The following is a 20,056-nucleotide window of genomic DNA, read 5'->3' as shown; positions in this document are numbered from 1 at the left end:
CTGAGAATTTTCAGAGGTCTGCCAGTCCCTCCTAGGTGGGTACCTCCTTGTTTCCCCTGCATGCAGCTCATAACTCCTCCTATGCGATCCCTGATCCCTATTATGTGTATTATAATGTGGTTCATATCCTGGTCTAGGGGGTCGATATACCTTATGTGTGCCTTTATAATTACAGTTCCGTGCAAAATGTCCTTCCCTCTGGCAGTTATAACATACTACATGCGACTTACCATCAGGGGTCTGGGGTTTTGGCTGATGTGATTTGGTTGTAAGGGCACTTATACTTACTGTCATCAGCTTATCCCCCTGTGACTCCTTGTGCTTAATGATGTTCCGATCGTGCTCGATAGCGGACTCTCTTAATGCAGCCACCGAGATACCTCTCCAGTTAGGTAGAGAGGTTTGTACCCTGGTTCTTAGTGTGTCTTTTAACCCGTCCATTAATACTGACACAGCTACCTCCCTGTGATGTACATTTTCCTTAATGTCCTCGACCCCAGTGTATCTAGCCATTTCCTGCAGTGCTCGGTGGAAATATTCGGATGCCGTTTCACCTTCTTTTTGTCTTATGGAAAAGATTTTATTCCATTTGACAACAGTAGGGAAATATACTCCTAATTGCAGATTGATCTGTCGTACATTCTCCTGAGTGTACTCATCAGTGAGAGGTACTTCTGCATCTAATTTACAATCAGTAATGAATTTCGCGGGGTCAATATTGGAGGGTAAACATGCCCGTAGCACTGTTCGCCAATCTTTGTTTGTGGGTTCGGTGGCATTACCTAATTCTTTAATAAACCTCTGGCATGCGACTAGATCCTTTCTGGGATCGGGAAATTCAGACATAATTGTCCTCAATTCTGTCCGGGACCAAGGACAATGCATAGCAATGTTCCTGATGGGAGTGATTCCCTGAGCGTCAGTCTTCCCATTGGGGACTGCGATCACCCTGACAGGATTTAGTTCAATTACATCATTTTGAGTTGCCTCTACAATCTGAGGTGCTATTGTCTCTGCATAATGTACGGTACCGTACTTACCTGTGGACACGACCTCACCTATCCCTCCGCTAGGGGCCTTTACTACTACTCATACTGGTTGGGCCGTGCCCACCTGAGTGTTCTGTATGGTGGCTGCTAGAGAGAGTGCCGATATCGTGCTGGGCTCATCTTCTTGCTCGCAGTCCTGAGGAAAGTTTAAAATGGGATACAACTTGCACGGATTAGCATTAGTACATTTATCAACTATACTCTTATCAAATACTAGTATGCCATTGTCTGTAGCCACTTTCTCCCCTACAATATACGGTGGTGGTGGTGCGGTTGCCATAATTTTCCTGCTAGGTTTGGAACTGGCTGCGTGAGCTAGTTCTCTTTGCATATCGCCCTCTTGCTGCCATAAATTTAAACAGTTTGTGTCTCTGACCCTTTGCTTTCGGGATTTTATCAGACATATCCTAATCCTTAAATTCTGCAATACCTCTGGCAGAGCCGGCGCAACCCGCTCAGCAGCTCCTGCAAAGCAGGGAGGCGCTGGTCGGAAGAGGCGCTCTCCCCGCTCTGCTGTTGCTGCTGGCTCCCGGCTGCGTCTGTCATTGACAGACGCAGGAAACATGAAGCGCGGCTCCGGCTCCCACCCTCCTGCTTCTACCCCCTCCTCCCCAATGAACTCTCCCGCACAGAGCCGGATTTCCACTCCCTGTCGCCCACCGCAGATCCGATCTGATCTGCGGTGCTGCGGTCCCTGCTCTCCGCTGTACATATATACAGAGCCGGCGCCGCATACTCATGGAGCTACGGGACAGCTGAGCGACGGCTCAGCTGTCCAATAGCGTGTGAAACAGCAGCCTGCGGCTCAGTCATTGGCTGGGCGCGCAGGCTGCACAGAAGAGAGAAGAAGGAGGAGGGCTGATCCCGGGCGGCATGTGGAGCCCTGTGTCACAGCAGCCTGTCAGCAAACAGTAAGGCTGCCTTTTTAATAAGATTTTTCTTTGCCCTGCTGCTAACATTAAAATTTACATCTTAGGCTGTGGGTCACACACACACACACACACACACACACACACACTATACAGTATATATGTGTGTCTGTGTGTATATATACTATATAGTGTGTATGTATGTATATATATATATATATATATATATATATAGCACAGTGACTGATGGCGGCACTCTTGGACATAGGGGGTTCTTCTCTGCGGTGCGAACGAGTCAGAACTGCGCATGCGCGGCGTGCGCATTGCGCACATGCGTCGTTGCCCGGTGACGGAGGCGCGCACAGCGAACAAAGAAAATGCAGCGCCGAACGCAAGAAAATTGACAGCGGAGAGGCGTTCCGGGGCGGATACTCACCTTTGGATGCCATTTTCGTGGAGTGGTCATCCGATCACAGGCGTGTGCAGGCAAATGGAGGCGGATGTCTGACGTCAACGCCGGGAGTTGGGAGGATCTGTCGCATAGGGTAAGTATAACCAGCCTTACTCCTCAGCAGCACAAAACTTTTTTAGCTCAGCAGGGCTGCACAAGCGAACGCAGCCCTGCTAAGCTAAAATACACTCCCCCATAGGCGTGGATTAGTTGATCGCACCAGCAGCAAAAAGTTGCTGGCTGCAATCAACTCGGAATTACCACCTTAATACAGAAAGAATCACACACGACTATCAAGTCCTTGTTAGTCAAACATTTCGGTGTTGCCACGTCAAATCCGGAACTGAATAGTCTGAAGTGACCGCAAGCGCTGAGTAGGTTTTGAGCTACTCTGAAACTACACAAAAATTGCGATGCAACCGTTCGCACTTCTGCTAAGCTAAAATACACTCCCAGTGGGAGGCGGCATAGCGTTTGCACGGCTGCTAAAAACAGCTAGCGAGCGAACAACCCCCATTGTGTATAAGGAGTACTACTGTGTGTCGTAATGTGAATTAGGTACAGAACTATCTGGTGCTCTATGAATCAAAGGCACTACGTGTGGTATAATGTGACTACGATTGTGATACTGTGTAGCGTAATTTGAATTGGGGACACTATTATGTGGCCACGCCCCTTCCATGTGAGGCCGCGCCCCTTTGGCGAGCACTGTCCCTTTATTACATATGGGAGGGAGGACGCAAATTTATTGTTTGCAGGGGGGCGCCGGACACCCTAGCACCGGCCCTGACCTCTGGTTCCAAACTGCCTACCTTAGGGAATGGTTCCCTATCTTCCGCAGTCATACGTTCCCATTCATTGCAAAAAACTTCTGTGTGTGATCCTTGCTTCTCACACATTATGTACCTCGCCGACCCCCTGGGCCGCGGAATGTCAACCTGAACCCTGGTTGACCGTCCCTTACTTGAGCAACTGGCTCCCATATTTTGCAGGTATTGCCTTCTCAGCTAATCCCACAAAAAAACAAAATACTCAATATTGTTAGGGTCTCCTGCCCTGTGCTGCCACGTCGTCATGGCAACCGGGAGACAAGTGCTAGCGGAGTAACCTGAGCGCAGCTGATACTCCGGTTCGGGTCTTTTGCTATGCAGTGGTTACAGGCAGGGGATCCGGTGCTGGTTTTTGTGCTCACAGTCTGTGAGGTCTGAGGGGGGCGTGGACAGCACCTGCTTTATAAGGCCTCTTCTCAGGTTAAGCAGATGCTGCTGAATCTTTGTTGGTTAGTCAGTTCCTGAAAGTTAGCCAGTACTGTGTAGCTTTGTATTTGTTGTTGCTTACTGCAAATAGGCCTGGGGATTTGGTACTACACTCTGCCAATCCAGACCTAGCAGTAAGACTGGAGTCAGTCATTTAGTCTGCTGAGGTTCTCTTGCTATTCTGTGAACCCAGCAGGTTTGTGGCTGTACTTTCAGACCTGCCTGCATAATCCTCTCTCACTGTGCAGGGCGTCCATGTGTCAGTTTAGTGGCAGTAAGCTGAACCTGGGCCCTGCAAGTGAGAATTAGGATTGTGGAGACTCTCCTTGTGTCTATTATTCCATCTCTGACCAAGGAGTTTACTGCCACACCCGTTGGTAACCCTTTAGGGTTTTGCTGTTGCCCTTAGCAACAGCATTTCGGGTTCTCTACGTATTAAAACACAACATCTTGCTTTTTCCATCTGAGCATTTCTAATACTAGGGAGACACCCAGTTTCTTAGCCTCTGGGCTTCTCTGTTCACTCTGTGTTGGTTTTGTTACCCTATCACCTTCTGTGTACGTTATGTCATATTTCCCAGTCTGTCTGTGAGTTCATTTGTTTTGCATCCCTCTCTGTTCAGACACCAGTACATTCCTGCAGGCACTGGTGTGCATAACAGTTCAAACACCAGTACATTCCTGCAGGCACTGGTGTGCATAACATATTCAGCAGCCCAATACTCCTGTTGAAATTTTGTGGGAATATGGAGCATACCCCTCAAAATACGTTGCAACAGGTGGTCGATCAGGTGCAGGTCCTGACTCGTCAATTTAATGATTTGTCCATTAAAATGCACACCTCCCAGGCCGCTGGCGGAGCTCCCGCAGCAGCAGCACCTTCAGGGGTTAAGGAGCCGAAGGTAAATCTTCCGGATCGTTTTTCTGGAGATCGCTCGCAGTTCTTTTGTTTCAAGGAGAGCTGCAAGTTATATTTCCAGCTTAGACCTCAGTCTTCTGGGTCAGAGATTCAGCGGGTGGGTATAGTGATTTCCTTGCTACAAGGAGACCCACAGGTCTGGGCATATGGGTTGCAGCCTGACTGTCCGTCGCTTAAAAGTGTTGATGCTTTTTTTACGGCACTGGGCATGTTGTATGATGACCCTGACAAGACGGCCTCAGCCGAGGCTCAGATTTCGATCCTTAAGCAAGGGCGAAGGCCAGTTGAGGTTTACTGTACGGAGTTTCGGAGGTTGGCCCATGATACCCAGTGGAATGACCCAGCCCTGAGACACCTGTACCGAAGAGGTCTTTCTAACCAGATAAAAGACCAACTGGTACAATATCCCTTGCCTGATAGCTTGGATCAGCTCATGCAGTTATCCATCCGGGTGGATAGACGGCTGAGAGAGCGTAGGCTTGAAAGGGAGACCGAGGTTTCCTTCATTCCCAAGGGAACCTCAGACTCTGAGGAATTTTCCGAGGAGCCTATGCAGATTGGGGCTACCCGCCTCTCCTCGCGTGAGAAGACGCGGAGGAGACAGCAGGGGTTGTGTTTGTACTGTGGGAATAAGGGTCATGTGGTAGTATCATGCCCAGAAAAGACGGAAAACTTCAGGGCCTGAGGGTGATGGGAAATATCCTGTCAGGCCAGAAGTCAGAATTTCCCAAGAAGACTTTTATCATTCCGGTGACCTTGAAGATCCTCGGTCAAACTGTCAAGACTGAGGCCTTTGTGGACAGTGGGGCCGACGGGGTTTTTATGGACCGCCAATTCGCCCTGAAACACTCTGTTTCCTTAGTACCCTTGGCGTCGGAAATTGAGATTTGTGGGTTAAACGGGGAACCATTATCCCAGGGTAAAATTACCTCTTGCACTAGCCAGATTTCTTTGTTTATTGGAGCCACACACTCTGAAAAATTGTCCTTTTATGTGACTGTCTGTACTTTTGCCCCATTGGTGTTGGGGTTACCCTGGTTAAGGGCCCACAATCCTCAATTTGACTGGGTCTCTGGGGAGATTCTTAGTTGGGGTACTGATTGTTTCAGGAGTTGCTTGAGCCTTCCAGTCAGGCTCTCGCAGCTAAGATTGCCAGGATTGCCAGGGTGTTATGCAGATTTTGCGGACGTGTTCTCCAAAAAAGTTGCAGAGGTACTACCTCCCCATCACCCCTATGACTGTGCCATTGATTTGTTGCCGAATGCTAAGCTTCCCAAGAGCAGGTTGTACTCCCTGTCACGTCCTGAGACTCAGGCTATGGCAGAGTACATTCAGGAGAACTTGGCTAAAGGATTTATCAGACCTTCACAGTCTCCAGTTGGGTCGGGGTTCTTCTTCGTGGGTAAAAAGGACGGTTCATTGCGACCCTACATCGACTTCAGGGAATTGAACCGTATCACGATTAAAAACTCATACCCACTGCCTCTCATTTCGGTCTTGTTTGACCAGCTTCGTACTGCCACCATTTTTTCTAAGATTGACCTACGCGGTGCGTACAATCTAATCCGAATAAGAGAGGGGGATGAATGGAAGACTGCCTTTAATACCCACTCAGGGCATTATGAATATTTGGTGATGCCTTTTGGGCTTTGTAATGCCCCGGCAGTCTTCCAGGATTTCATGAACGATGTGCTCAGGGAATATTTGGATAGATTCTTAGTTGTATACTTAGATGACATCCTAATCTTCTCCCATTCCCTGGAGGAACATCGGAAGCATGTACGCTTAGTCCTCCAGAAACTCAGAGACCACCGGCTTGGGGCGAAGCTGGAGAAGTGCGAATTTGAAGTTCAGCAAATCGCATTTCTAGGATATATTATCTCCCCAGAAGGTTTCCAAATGGAGGGTTCCAAGGTACAGGCAGTCCTGGATTGGGTGCAGCCCACTAGTTTGAAGGCGCTTCAGCGTTTCCTGGGCTTTGCAAATTTTTATAGACGATTTATCGCTGGATTTTTGTCTATAGTGGCGCCCTTGGTGGCACTCACTAAGAAAGGGGCGGATGTTGCTCACTGGTCTCGTGAGGCCAAAGCGGCTTTTGCCCGTCTCAAAAGGGCATTTGTCTCGGCCAAGGTGCTGCGACACCCAGATCCAGAGCGTCCTTTTGTGGTGGAGGTGGATGCCTCTGAGATGGGTATTGGGGCAGTGCTCTCTCAGATGGGAGTGTCTGATAATCGCCTTCATCCCTGTGCTTACTTTTCCCGTAAATTTTCGCCTGCCGAGATGAATTATGATGTGGGTAACCGGGAATTGTTGGCTATTAAGGATGCACTCGAGGAGTGGAGACACTGGCTTGAGGGGGCTAAGTTTGTGGTCTCAATTCTCACCGACCATAAGAATTTGGCATATTTAGAGTCAGCGAAGCGTCTCAATGCCAGGCAGGCACGATGGGCTTTGTTTTTTGCTCGCTTTAATTTTTTGATAACATATCGCCCTGGGTCAAAAAACATCAAGGCTGATGCGCTCTCGCGGAGTTTTGCTCCAATCCAGGAGACCACCGAGGAGCCGTTGCTCATTGTGTCCCCATCATGTATTAAAGTGGGCGTTACCCAGGACCTCTTGTCATTAGTCCTTAGAGCACAGGAGCAGGCTCCTCCAGACCTTCCGGTAGGTCTTTTGTTTGTGCCTCCTAGGTTAAGACAGCGAGTGTTCCTGGAATTCCATGCCAAGAAGTCGGCAGGTCACCCGGGTATTGCCAGAACTCGGGAGTTGCTATCTAGGGCGGTGTGGTGGCCCTCGGTGGCTAAGGATGTGGATCAGTGGGTTCGGGCATGTGACATCTGTGCCCGAAATAAGACTCCTAGAGGGGTTCCTGTTGGCCCATTACATCCACTCTCTATTCCATCTAAGCCATGGACCCACATTTCAATGGATTTTGTTGTGGACTTGCCTAAATCCTCGGGGATGACAGCCATCTGGGTTGTCGTTGACAGGTTTTCGAAGATGGCGCACTTCGTTCCACTGGTTGGGCTGCCATCGGCCAGACGCCTGTCTGAATTATTTATGCTGCATGTTGTGCGTCTCCACGGGTTGCCACTTGATGTGGTCTCTGACCGCGGATCCCAGTTTGTGGCCAAATTCTGGAGGGCATTTTGTTCCGATCTCCAGATTTCTGTCAGCTTGTCGTCAGGCTACCATCCGCAGTCTAATGGGCAGACTGAAAGGGTGAACCAGTCCTTGGAGCAGTTCCTCAGGTGTTATGTCTCCAAGTGTCAGACTGACTGGGTTGCTCATCTGTCAATGGCGGAGTTTGCCTATAACAACGCGGCTCACTCTGCTACAGGGATCTCTCCCTTCCTTTGTGTGTATGGGCATCATCCTAAGGCCAATTCTTTTGACCCCCTGGACTCCACGCCTGGTGGTTCCTCTGTCGTTTCGGTCCTTAGAGGTATTTGGAGGAAAGTGAAGAAAGCCCTTGTGTCTGTGTCATTAGTGACCAAAAGGGTTTTTGATAAGCGGAAAAGACCCTGCAGCTTCAAATTAGGAGACTTCGTCTGGTTGTCTACCAAGAATTTGAAGTTGAGACAGCCATCTCATAAGTTAGGCCCCCGGTTCATCGGCCCTTATAAGATCACCAGGGTTATCAATCCGGTGGCATTTCAGTTAGATCTGCCCCGTTCTTTGGGTATCAATAAAACATTTCATTGTTCCCTTTTAAAACGGGCGATTAGTAATCCTTCTTCCAGAGGAAGACCTTCCCCTCTTCTGATACGTGGCCAGAGGGAGTTTGTTGTTGAAAGGATTCTTGACTCCAAGATGGTTCGGGGTCGGCTGTCATTTTTGGTGCACTGGAAGGGGTATGGCCCGGAGGAGCGGTCATGGGTGCGCAGTTGTGATCTTCATGCCCCCAGACTGATACGCTCTTTCTTCTCGCAGTTCCCCGATAAACCCGGTGGTAGGGGTTCTTTGACCCCTCGTCAGAGGGGGGGTACTGTTAGGGTCTCCTGCCCTGTGCTGCCACGTCGTCATGGCAACCGGGAGACAAGTGCTAGCGGAGTAACCTGAGCGCAGCTGATACTCCGGTTCGGGTCTTTTGCTATGCAGTGGTTACAGGCAGGGGATCCGGTGCTGGTTTTTGTGCTCACAGTCTGTGAGGTCTGAGGGGGGCGTGGACAGCACCTGCTTTATAAGGCCTCTTCTCAGGTTAAGCAGATGCTGCTGAATCTTTGTTGGTTAGTCAGTTCCTGAAAGTTAGCCAGTACTGTGTAGCTTTGTATTTGTTGTTGCTTACTGCAAATAGGCCTGGGGATTTGGTACTACACTCTGCCAATCCAGACATAGCAGTAAGACTGGAGTCAGTCATTTAGTCTGCTGAGGTTCTCTTGCTATTCTGTGAACCCAGCAGGTTTGTGGCTGTACTTTCAGACCTGCCTGCATAATCCTCTCTCACTGTGCAGGGCGTCCATGTGTCAGTTTAGTGGCAGTAAGCTGAACCTGGGCCCTGCAAGTGAGAATTAGGATTGTGGAGACTCTCCTTGTGTCTATTATTCCATCTCTGACCAAGGAGTTTACTGCCACACCCGTTGGTAACCCTTTAGGGTTTTGCTGTTGCCCTTAGCAACAGCATTTCGGGTTCTCTACGTATTAAAACACAACATCTTGCTTTTTCCATCTGAGCATTTCTAATACTAGGGAGACACCCAGTTTCTTAGCCTCTGGGCTTCTCTGTTCACTCTGTGTTGGTTTTGTTACCCTATCACCTTCTGTGTACGTTATGTCATATTTCCCAGTCTGTCTGTGAGTTCATTTGTTTTGCATCCCTCTCTGTTCAGACACCAGTACATTCCTGCAGGCACTGGTGTGCATAACAAATATAAGGCAACGGTGAAAGTCCTCCGAGTGCTTTCACCCACTCACGCCACCGTTGGCCAATACTACCATACACTGTTGATAGCGCAGGCAATGTACCCAACCTCGGGCCCCTAAGTAACCTCTATTTACTGGAAGTATCTGGGAGTGACTTACCCTTTCCAGTAAATATTGGTTGTTAGAGATTTCCTGAGAGAGACCAGCGAAAACTCCCTAAACCTTTATTATACACAAATCACGCTTGCGTATGCTATATACAGCGCTAATGATCCCGCGATTTTACGCAAAGCTCGCAAAAAGGGTATCATGTTGCGCTAAATATTGCACCCACGAACGTGCGGTCCAATCGCACAGCGTATAGGTAACTGTTACTCATCCGCCGTATGACCAATGGAATCAATTTTTCAGGCTGCGAAACCTCAGCCGGAGCGTATCAAAACGGGCCTATATGGGTTTCTTCGCTAACCCCCTGAGCTGCGGTACTATAAAACCTTGCTGACCTTTGGTCTGCGGTACTCTAAACCTCGCTGACCTTCTGGTCTGCGGTATCTGCTACCTTGCTCCTTTGTACTTTAATCTATGTTAACGTGAGCCAGCTATTCTCACGCCACCAAGTCTCCACTCACCTGGTGTGGTCTCCTACGGGATCCCGAATTCCCTGGGTCCACAAAACCTTTATTATGTTTGCACACTCACGTTCGTTCACTCAAATACACTTTGGTTTTTCTGTACAGAAAATTAACTTTCATTCAGATAAACAGCCTTAGTACCAGAGGTAATACAGTAAAAAGGTTTTATTTAAACTAAATCTTGGAAACTGAGCAATTTGTGCTATTGTCGCGTGGCTACCGTCCCGCGCCTAAACTAAACAATGCTATTGTGTAATTTGTACTTAGTGGTCGTACCCTTACGCACGTTGCGTAAACACGCGACGTGCGTATGTCTTTACGTTGCGTACGCAGTCCCGTACTTTGTCCGAGACACGTGTACAAAGACCGTACGTCCGCAGTAATACAAATCCCACACTTCTATAAATGTAAGCAATATTACCTATAATCGTTTACTTAACACAACACAGTATCTTTCTGTATAAACCTGTTTAACTAGGCCAGACTCTATTTGTGTTTTACGTTTACTTCCTTAATATTTAGTCTATGTTTTAACTAAATAGCAACAAATTTCTCAGCATAGGTCAAAATGAATCTAATAATCAATACTTATGGCAACAATGCGAGCAGGTATACAAAGTACAGGTGTATGCTTGTGTTGTGTGCGCGTTTGGCGCCAAACAGAGATTCACAGATTTTTAAAATAGCTTTGCGTATTTACCTTACGGATCCCACCAGCATCCCTACAACCCATGCAGAGCAGACGCCATCTTATCAGCAATTGAGATAGGGTTTACCAGTGTATTCTACGGCCAGGAAAAGGCTTACTTAGGATACCTGTCTGCCCTTTGCTGATAGATAAAGTCTGCTTTAACCTGCTAGGTTGTGGGTATGAGGAAAAACCGGACGATGCCCCCAATTGATAATGACGATATTATCTTAAACCATAAAGCTATACCTCTAAATACACTTTTACCCTGGAGCCGCTGCGGCCGCTAGACTTAATATACACGCTATGCACTTTGTACGCTATTTGCGTACAGAGTCCCGTACGTTGTACGGACTTAGCGTACAAATGCCGCGCTGGGGGTACAAAGTACACACAGTGCGCGTGCACACTCTTGATAAACTTTAAACCTTATTAGTAATGCAATGCAATGATGTTATACCTTAAACCTTACGCAGCGCTGACGGTATAAAGTACCCGCAGTGCGTACACACCTTATCAATACACTCTTAAACCTTATACAGTTAAATACGCTTTAAACCCTGGCAGGGAAAAGAGGACACAACACCGATTTGTAGTTTAAACACTGGGCTCCGAAACCTCAGCATATATGTCTGGAAGGGGATAACAATACAATTTATACACTACAAAATACAACAGAGTAAAATGGCTACAGTTAATGTACATACGTGAGAATATTCGCTTGCGCAACCTGGATCAGTCCTCCGCTCATCAGGTAGATAGCGTTCAGAGTCTTCTGACCGGCCAGGCAGCAACAGGCTTTTTATACACTACTTCCATAAACAATACAATGGTTACTGTAATCTCTTTGTCCATTGGACACAGAGATGCATCTTTACATTACAGGAGAGGTCATAGGTTGATTTGAAAAGGTGGGCGATGTCTTTTCCAACTGCTCTTGTGGGTGGTCTCCTCTGGATTCCCGCCGCATACATAATATACAGTAAATACAGTTTATATCTATATTCTACTTCTGCACATAACTATACGCAGGAACATGCGATCTTCCTCTAACCAACACCGGAATGTTACCCTTAAAATACCCTACAGCTGGATACTAGACATCACCTTATAACCTTAGCCTGTCCCTTCCTATCATGCAAAGGCAAATCCCTTAGTCCTGGAATCATTTAAACTGTTGATACTTGCTGATGTGGTGCAGGGGAGCTATGTGTAAAATGTGCACTATTCGGGTTAAATATGTAATGTTTTGATAACCCCCTATGCGCTCACAAACTCCGCCGTAAATACCCATACCACGCGCAGGACCGCGGGAGCGATCATACGCTAATTGCCGATACGTGCACGCACGGCGGAACAAGTGCACGCGCAGTGGGCATGTGTGTGTGGTTAGTACGTGGTGTGTGTGCTACAATATTTTTCGACTTTGACAAGTAGTAATGACGGGGAGGAGGGGGAGTACCAAGAGCCACGGCGGGCGGCCCAAAGGCACGCCTTTCCGACCGCAAGAAAAGTCTCTTTCCAGATGGATCTGTGGCATAAATTGCAAAGTACCGATGGCTGGTACTTTACCCATGTGCAGGACTCATACTGTGCATGTACAGGTCCTGCATCATGGGCTGCAGAGTGGGTGCAGACATCAAGAGTTTGACAGTCTGCAGTCGTTTGGGGGCAGGGAGGGGGTGGCGATAGCCTCCATTTCTCAGAACAGAGTTTTGTTGCCTCCATTTTGGGGGAGTGCCAAGGCCAGTATCCTTATCAGAAGACAGCGATTTCTTGGCCTCTTTGTAGCAGCTGTGGCGGCCGGACTGCGTGACCAAAGGCGTGACTGTTAGTGAATGATCTTGCAGGCAGGGACGTATTGGCCATAGGGATCACCAGGAATATTCCTGGTAGGCTGACGGGTCTGTGGGGCCTGTTTTGTGTGTTATCATGTTGCCCCACCCCTCACATGACAGGCAGCCTACCACACTCTGTACACTGCATTGTCCCCATTCATTCTGCCACTTCTAAAAAAATTGACAGGGCCACTTTTAGTTTACAATCTGCCCCTGGTCTCAGACACAACTGTAGCAAAAGATGCATAGAAGGGTGCAACTGCGTACAATCAGGTCCTGTGAGGAGAGATCCCCTCAACAGACCACAACCCCATTAGGACTGCTTCCATAAATTTCCCGGGCTGGTTTTGCATCCCAATCCGCCACTGGTTGCAGGTGATCCAATGCTGCGGCACTGGATCACAAATGCATGCAGGAGGCTTTGACTTATACCAGATGCCTCCTGCTGTAATACCATACTGTATATTAGCATCACTGCTGCTCCGAATAAGCAGCAGCGATGCACCCTCCAAACACATCTGGATCAGGCGCACTGGGAACTTACTGTACATCTAAGTTTTTATAACTGATACTAGAAGAATCTCACGTGACCTGGCATGCCAAGAGGGGCTGTTTGGTGTGACTGCAACAAAGATGTCTTGCATTTTTCCAGACACTCCCTGAAAATGGTCATTTGATAACCACAAACGCCTTCTTTCTGTCAATCTCCTTGCGATCGCCCGTGCGAATGGATCCGTTGCACAAACTCATTGCTGAGTGGCGATCCGCTTTGTACCCGTGCAACGTGCCAGCACATTGCTGTGCATACGCATGTGCAGTTTGGACCTGATCGCCCACTGTGCGAAAACGCACAGCAGCGATCAGGTCTGAATTACCCCTATAATCTCCACCCAATCCATTCAGAAAAGAGAAAAAAAGTTTAGCTTTGAAAAGAGATGCACTCGTTTCTTTAATTTTACAAAGGTGCATATTTTCCTCTTCAGTCTGCAGTGTTTTGTACTGTATGTGAAGCTAATGCAACTGTTATGACACATAAACAAATTAAGTTAATAAATACAATCTATTTTTCTAGGTTGAACCATTGATACAAAATGGTCATGAGAGCATGGTACATCATATATTGGTATATGAGTGTAACAGAGATGCTGGCGACACTGTCCTTGAGTATGGACATGAATGTTACCATCCCAACATGCCTGATGTCTTTCTTACATGTGAAACTGTTCTTTATGCTTGGGCGATTGGTGGGGAGGTAAGTACCACAATTATTTTTTATTATGTTCATGCACTGTATTACTACACAGCTGTGAGGTGCAGTGAGGTCAGAGACTGGTGAGGGACTGGCTATTATCAGATCCAGGTATACACACACATAGGAGGTCATTCTAACCTGATCGCATGCTGCCGTTCATTGCAGCGCAGCAATCAGGTCAGAAGTGCGCATGCGCCGACGCCGCAGTGCGCCGGCGCATAGCTGACAGCCGAAGGTGTCGTTGCCTAGTGATCACCTCTGCCTGATTGACAGGCAGAGGCGGTTGCTGGGCGGGAGGGGGCGGCACTGTGGTGTTTGGACGCCATTTTGTGGCCGTGGTCCAGCCAACGCAGGCGTGGCCAGACCGTGCGGGGGGTGACCCGCGGCTGCTGCGTGACATCACACGCAGCCGATGCGACCCAGGCATCGATGAGTAACTCCCAGCCAGCATGCAAAAGCTGCGCTGGCTGGGAGCTACTCCTGAAGTCCAAAAGCATCGCCGCTGTGTGATGCTTTTGTACTTCTGCAGGGGGGTGGGGGGGGGGAGGCAGGCCTGACATGCGGGGCGGACTAGCCCTGTGCTTTGCAGGGCTACGATCTGGTCTGAATTAGGCCCACAGTGTATATGATTTGCTAGTGAGTTTTGACTATAGAGATGATTAGAATAACACAAAGTTTATATAAATAGTACAAAGATGTTTATAAGTTATAAATATCTTTGTTTTAGTATTCTAATAATTTTATCTGGAGTAGTATGATAGGCGAGGCTCTGTCTCCCCTGCCTGCCCTAACTACACATCAGCGCAACACCACAGTGTCCAATTTTGTACCGGATTATATTTCAAGAACCCCTGCTCCCTTCTGCCCTTCCTGTTTTCCTTACTCACTCACTTCAAGTCTTATAACCTTCTTTCCCACCTTCCCTCCTTCCCCCATCCAACATCACTTCCATCAATCTCCCTTTCCTTACACCTTCCATTCAATCATTCTCCCCTTCGTGCAGGGGTGGAGTAAAATATCGACAATAAATAGGCCGATGCCATATGGTTGACATGCATTAGACCGACAGGGTCAAAACTTCCACATTGAAAAGGTAGACAGTACATAAGGTCGACAGGGTCAAAAAGTCAACATAGAAAAGGTCGACAAAAAAAAGATCGACACCCTTTTTTTTCATTTTGGGTGTCAGTTTGTATGTAACCATATGTGACCCTAATTATTAGGAAGATGTACACTCATTGGCTTGCTTTGCTTGCCACGCATCGGGCAAGTTTGCTCCCTCCACTACTACTGCTCTTACCACAGGTTACTATTCTCCGTCATAGTCCAAAGGGATAGCAAATTTAGCCAAAGTTGAAAAACTATGAAAACCCCCCCACCAAAAACACGTGTTGACCATATGTGTTGACCATTGTCATGTCAACCTTTTAAACCTATAGACCTTAAGTACTCTATACCTTCTACATGTCCACCTTTTGACCATGTTGACCTAATGCATGTCGACCATATGTGTAGACCTGTTGAGTGTCGACCTATTGACTTTTGAGATATCATCTGGAACCCCTTCAGTCACCTTCCGTTCCATCATTCTCCCTTTCCTGTCACCACACATTCTCTAATTCTCCCTTTCTTTTCACCTTCCATTCCATAATTGTGCGCTTACTGTCACCTTCCATTCCATCATTCTTACCTTACTGTCACCTTCCCTTCCATTATTCTTCCCTTCCTGTCTTTTTCCCTCATATCATTCTCTCTTTGCTGTCACCTGCACTTCCATCATTATCTTCTTCCTTTCACATTCCCTCCCATCTTGTTCCCTTTCCTGTCACTTTCCCATCCATCATTCTCCTCTTCCTTTTGCTTTCCCTTACATCATTCTCCTCTTACTTTCATTTTCCCTACCATAATTATCCCCTTTCTTTCACTTTCCCTTCCATAATTCTCCCCTTCCTTTCACATTTCCTCCCATCATTCTCCCTTTCCTGTCACCTCCCTTCCATCATTCTCCCCTTACTGTCACATTCCCTTTCATCATTCTCCTCTTCCGTTCACATTCCCTCCCATCATTCTCTCTTTGCTGTCACCTTCATTTCCATCATTCTCCTCTTCCTTTCACTCTTCCTTTTCATCAATCTCCTCTCCTTGTCACCTTCCATTTCATCCTTCTCCCCTTCCATTATTCTCTTTTCTTTTCCCTTCCATTTCACCATTCTTCGCTCCTGTCACCTCCCATTCCATCATTCCCCCCCTTACTGTCATCTTTCCTTCCATCATTCTCCCCTTCCTGTCACATTCCCTCCCATCATTCTCTCTTTGCTGTCACCTTCACTTCCATTATTTTCCTCTTCATTTCACTCTTCCTTTCCACCATTCACCCATTCTTCTCACCTTCCATTCCATCCTTGTCCCTTCCATCATTCTCTTTTCTTTTCTTTTCCCTTCCCTTCCACCATTCTCCCATTCCTGTTACCCCTTCCATCCTTCTCCTCTTTTGTCCTCACTCGCTTTCTTAGTAGTCAAAGATAGTGTGTTTTTAAAATATAAAAGATAAATGTGGTGTTTTCTTCTAAATGTTGCAGATCCAGTCATTAATAACTTATATATCTTCATATATTTTTATTGAATACCTATTGCAGGGATTTACATACCCACCTCATGTTGGCTTGTCAATTGGCACATCAACAGACCCAACATACGTCCTTATGGAAGTCCATTTTGATAATCCATCACATCAGCAAGGTAAAACAAAAATAACTAAATATAATTGTGCAAGGAAGGACTCTATGGGCAATTATTATCAGCCGGCAGCCAGTAGATGGCACCCAACAAAACTATTCAATTATTGCTCCATTTGGGCACAATTAGTTGCCGGCGCCTGCATTTCAGATCACACCCCCTGGGGCTGGCTAGCTGAAATGCGCGAAAAGTGACCATGCTCAAGCAGGACTACTTGCATCGTTCCCATTCGTTTAGTTGGGTTTAGCTGCTTTACGTGGCATGATAATGTAATAATTAAGCACAATGGAATATGCCCCCCACCCCTGATTTCCCATCACTTTAGACGGGAGGGATAAACAATTGAATATTGCCCTTTTCTTTACTTTTCACCCAGTTGTCCCTTTTTGTTACTTTAGCTCCATTAATATTTCAGCTTTGCAAGGTGAAATCTGTGATTACTGTGAGGGATATGAAAGTATGGTACAGGCAGGGGAAATATGCAATGGGTTGTTGGGAATAAATTAGTCAGTGATGGGCAACAGGTGGCCCTGGGGCTGCATGCGACCTTCTAAGCCTTCACTCGCAGCCCCCAGCTTCTTCCTGCGTTATGGACATATTTAATTGTTATGGCTTGTAGTGGTGCTTTAAGAGCACTCACGATACTGTACTGTATGTTATTAGATAGGTGTCTTACTTATTAAATGTACAGCACTAAATACTACTGAGATTAAGAACAGCCCTTTTGAAGATTAGAATGCTGTCAAATGCAGCCCCTAGAGTATATCAGGTTGCCTCTCATTGAGTTAAGTAGTTTGATGGTCTACCTCAATCTAAGCTTATTATTATTGTAGCAGATACAGTTCTCTGGTTATACGTGTTGTCAGCATGCACTTATTGAAATAACACTGATATGTCACCCTTGTAATGAAGTGGAGCTGTCATGATCCAAATGCGTGTTATGAACCCAAGATGTGTAGGTTAAAAGACTGAGGTGAGGCATTTTTAGATAGTGACTAACAGGAAACATGTATAAGGCACAGCTGGTTTAGTACTCAGAACTGTTAAGACAGGTCCTTGGAGGCATGTATAGGAGATGACAGGATCTCAAGAGATTTGTGTATCATGATTTGCCTGGAGCAACTAAAGGCAGGTATAGTTGATCATAATGGCCTAATCTCTAAATATCTCTAAACTATAATGTAAAAGCCCTGTATTTATGTCCTTTTCTGTAGTTAGTAGACTAATAGCAATAATCACAGATAAAAGGGGAATGATGACAAATTAAAGAAGAAATCTAAAAATCAAAGTAATACGCTCCATCTATATTTTATTTTCAATATTCCAGGAGAAGTCAAAGCACTTCACTAATTCTATGTTGGGCAGGCATGCAGGGGATCAGTATGGAATCCCGGCAGCCGGGATCCCGAAGGTCAGGAGACCGACGCCGGGAACCCGACAGCCAGAATCCCAGCAGCAAGCGCAGTGTGCCCACTTGCATGCTCACTGCGCTCACCACACTTCGGGCCCGGTGGCGACCGCACTCCGCCTCAGGTAGTGGCATGGACCACCATCCAAGTGGGAATACCGGGCTTAGGTCGGGATCCCGACAGCCGGCAATTTAACCGCATACAGAATCTGGTGTATTTGTTATGAGTCACTCCATGCTTGCGAATGTCATTGCTGTCTCTGTTACATACTGACTGCTTCTCAAATTATCATTGTCACGGTTTTCAAGGTATAACCTTAACATGCACCGCATTATGGGGTGTTGCATATATGTTTCTATCTATTGTAATGTTTGTGCTGATGCCTACGCTTCAATAAAAATGTAAGATAAAAAAAAAGAAAATATGAATAGTCTCTTATCATTGCAGGGTAAAAGAATGATATATTCAGAACCAAAGTGTGAAAATGTGGGCCTGACACAGAGCCGCACACAATAGCAGTATTCATGTAGTTGAGCAACTTTTTGCAATTACACATACATGGAAATTCCTAAAAACTCCTATGGAGCATGTGTTGCACAGAGGTGCTGCTAAAATTCAGATGCATGGTGTCAGAAATATCTTGGGAAAGTGATGGGCTATTTTGGAGGGTGCCTAGTGATGTAACACAAAATTGATCCATTTAAGGGATGTGTTGTGGAAGTGTCGTGGGCATTTCAGGGAAAGCAGATGTGTACAGAGACGCACAGCCACAAATATAGGAATTTCAATGGTGCGACTGATGGTGGTGTTTGAGGATGCACCAGTCAGTATTACTGCATGTACAGAGAGCCTGGTTCCGCTTAATCATCGGTACTGCACAATGCACACAGATCCCAGCTAATAGAATACTGCTAATGAAAACTGGACTGGACTGCGGCCATGGTTGGACTGGCCTACAGGGGTACTTGGGAAACCCCAGGTAGGCCCCACTAACTGAGGGCCCACCACCTCCTCTATGGATCCAATCCTAGTAAGACTGCCCAGAGACCCTCACAACCTAATGACTGCCCAGAGCCCCTACATGACTTACTACAACTGCCCAGAGCCCTTTCATCGGATAATATGACCACCCAGCGCCCAATTACACAGAGCCCTTTCACAAAGTAATATGACTGCCCAGATCACCCTTATATCCTAATATAACTGCCCAGATCCCATCATATCCTAATATAACTTCCAAGAGCTCCCTCAAATACTAATAAGGCTGCCCATAGCCCCCTTACTCTCTAATCTGATTGCCCAGGCCCCCCTCACATAGTAATATGACTGCTCAGTGCCCCCTCATGTAGTAATATGACTGCTCAGAGCCCCCTCATGTAGTAATATAACGGCACAGAGCCCCCTCATGTAGTAATATGACAGCACATAGCCCCCTCATGTAGTAATATAACGGCACAGAGCCCCCTCATGTAGTAATATAACGGCACAGAGCCCCCTCATGTAGTAATATGACAGCACATAGCCCCCTCGTGTAGTAATATGACTGCACAGAGCCCCCTCATGTAGTAATATAACGGCACAGAGCCCCCTCATGTAGTAATATGACTGCTCAGAGCCCCCTCATGCAGTAATATAACGGCACAGAGCCCCCTCATGTAGTAATATGACAGCACATAGCCCCCTCGTGTAGTAATATGACTGCCCAGAGCCCCCTCTAACGGCACAGAGCCCCCTCATGTAGTAATATGACTGCTCAGTGCCCCCTCATGCAGTAATATGACTGCCCAGAGCCCCCTCACATTCTAATATGACTGATCAGAGCCCCCTCATGTAGTAATATGACTGCTCAGAGACCCCTCATGCAGTAATATGACTGCCCAGAGCCCCCTCACATTCTAATATGACTGATCAGAGCCCCCTCATGTAGTAATAAGACTGCTCAGAGACCCCTCATGCAGTAATATGACTGCCCAGAGCCCCCTCACATTCTAATATGACTGATCAGAGCCCCCTCATGTAGTAATATGACTGATCAGAGCCCCCTCATGTAGTAATATGACTGCCCAGAGCCCCCTCACATTCTAATATGACTGC

The 20,056-nt window shown here is 47.0% G+C and overlaps 1 protein-coding gene across 1 annotated transcript in view; it reads left to right on the top strand.

Annotated features, from left to right (window-relative positions):
- The window catches only part of MOXD1 (monooxygenase DBH like 1), a 193,168-nt gene that overhangs the window by 113,797 nt on the left and 59,315 nt on the right, over positions 1-20,056 (top strand). The window contains exons 5-6 of the mRNA XM_063919716.1: positions 13,638-13,817; positions 16,454-16,556. Coding sequence (XP_063775786.1) covers positions 13,638-13,817; positions 16,454-16,556 — 283 coding nt within the window. The remainder of the gene's footprint in view (positions 1-13,637; positions 13,818-16,453; positions 16,557-20,056) is intronic.

The sequence above is a fragment of the Pseudophryne corroboree genome, chromosome 4 (genome assembly GCF_028390025.1).
Source record: "Pseudophryne corroboree isolate aPseCor3 chromosome 4, aPseCor3.hap2, whole genome shotgun sequence".
Lineage (NCBI taxonomy): Eukaryota > Metazoa > Chordata > Amphibia > Anura > Myobatrachidae > Pseudophryne > Pseudophryne corroboree.
The sequence above is the reverse complement of the archived record's forward strand: the minus strand, read 5'-3'. Positions and strand labels throughout refer to the sequence as shown.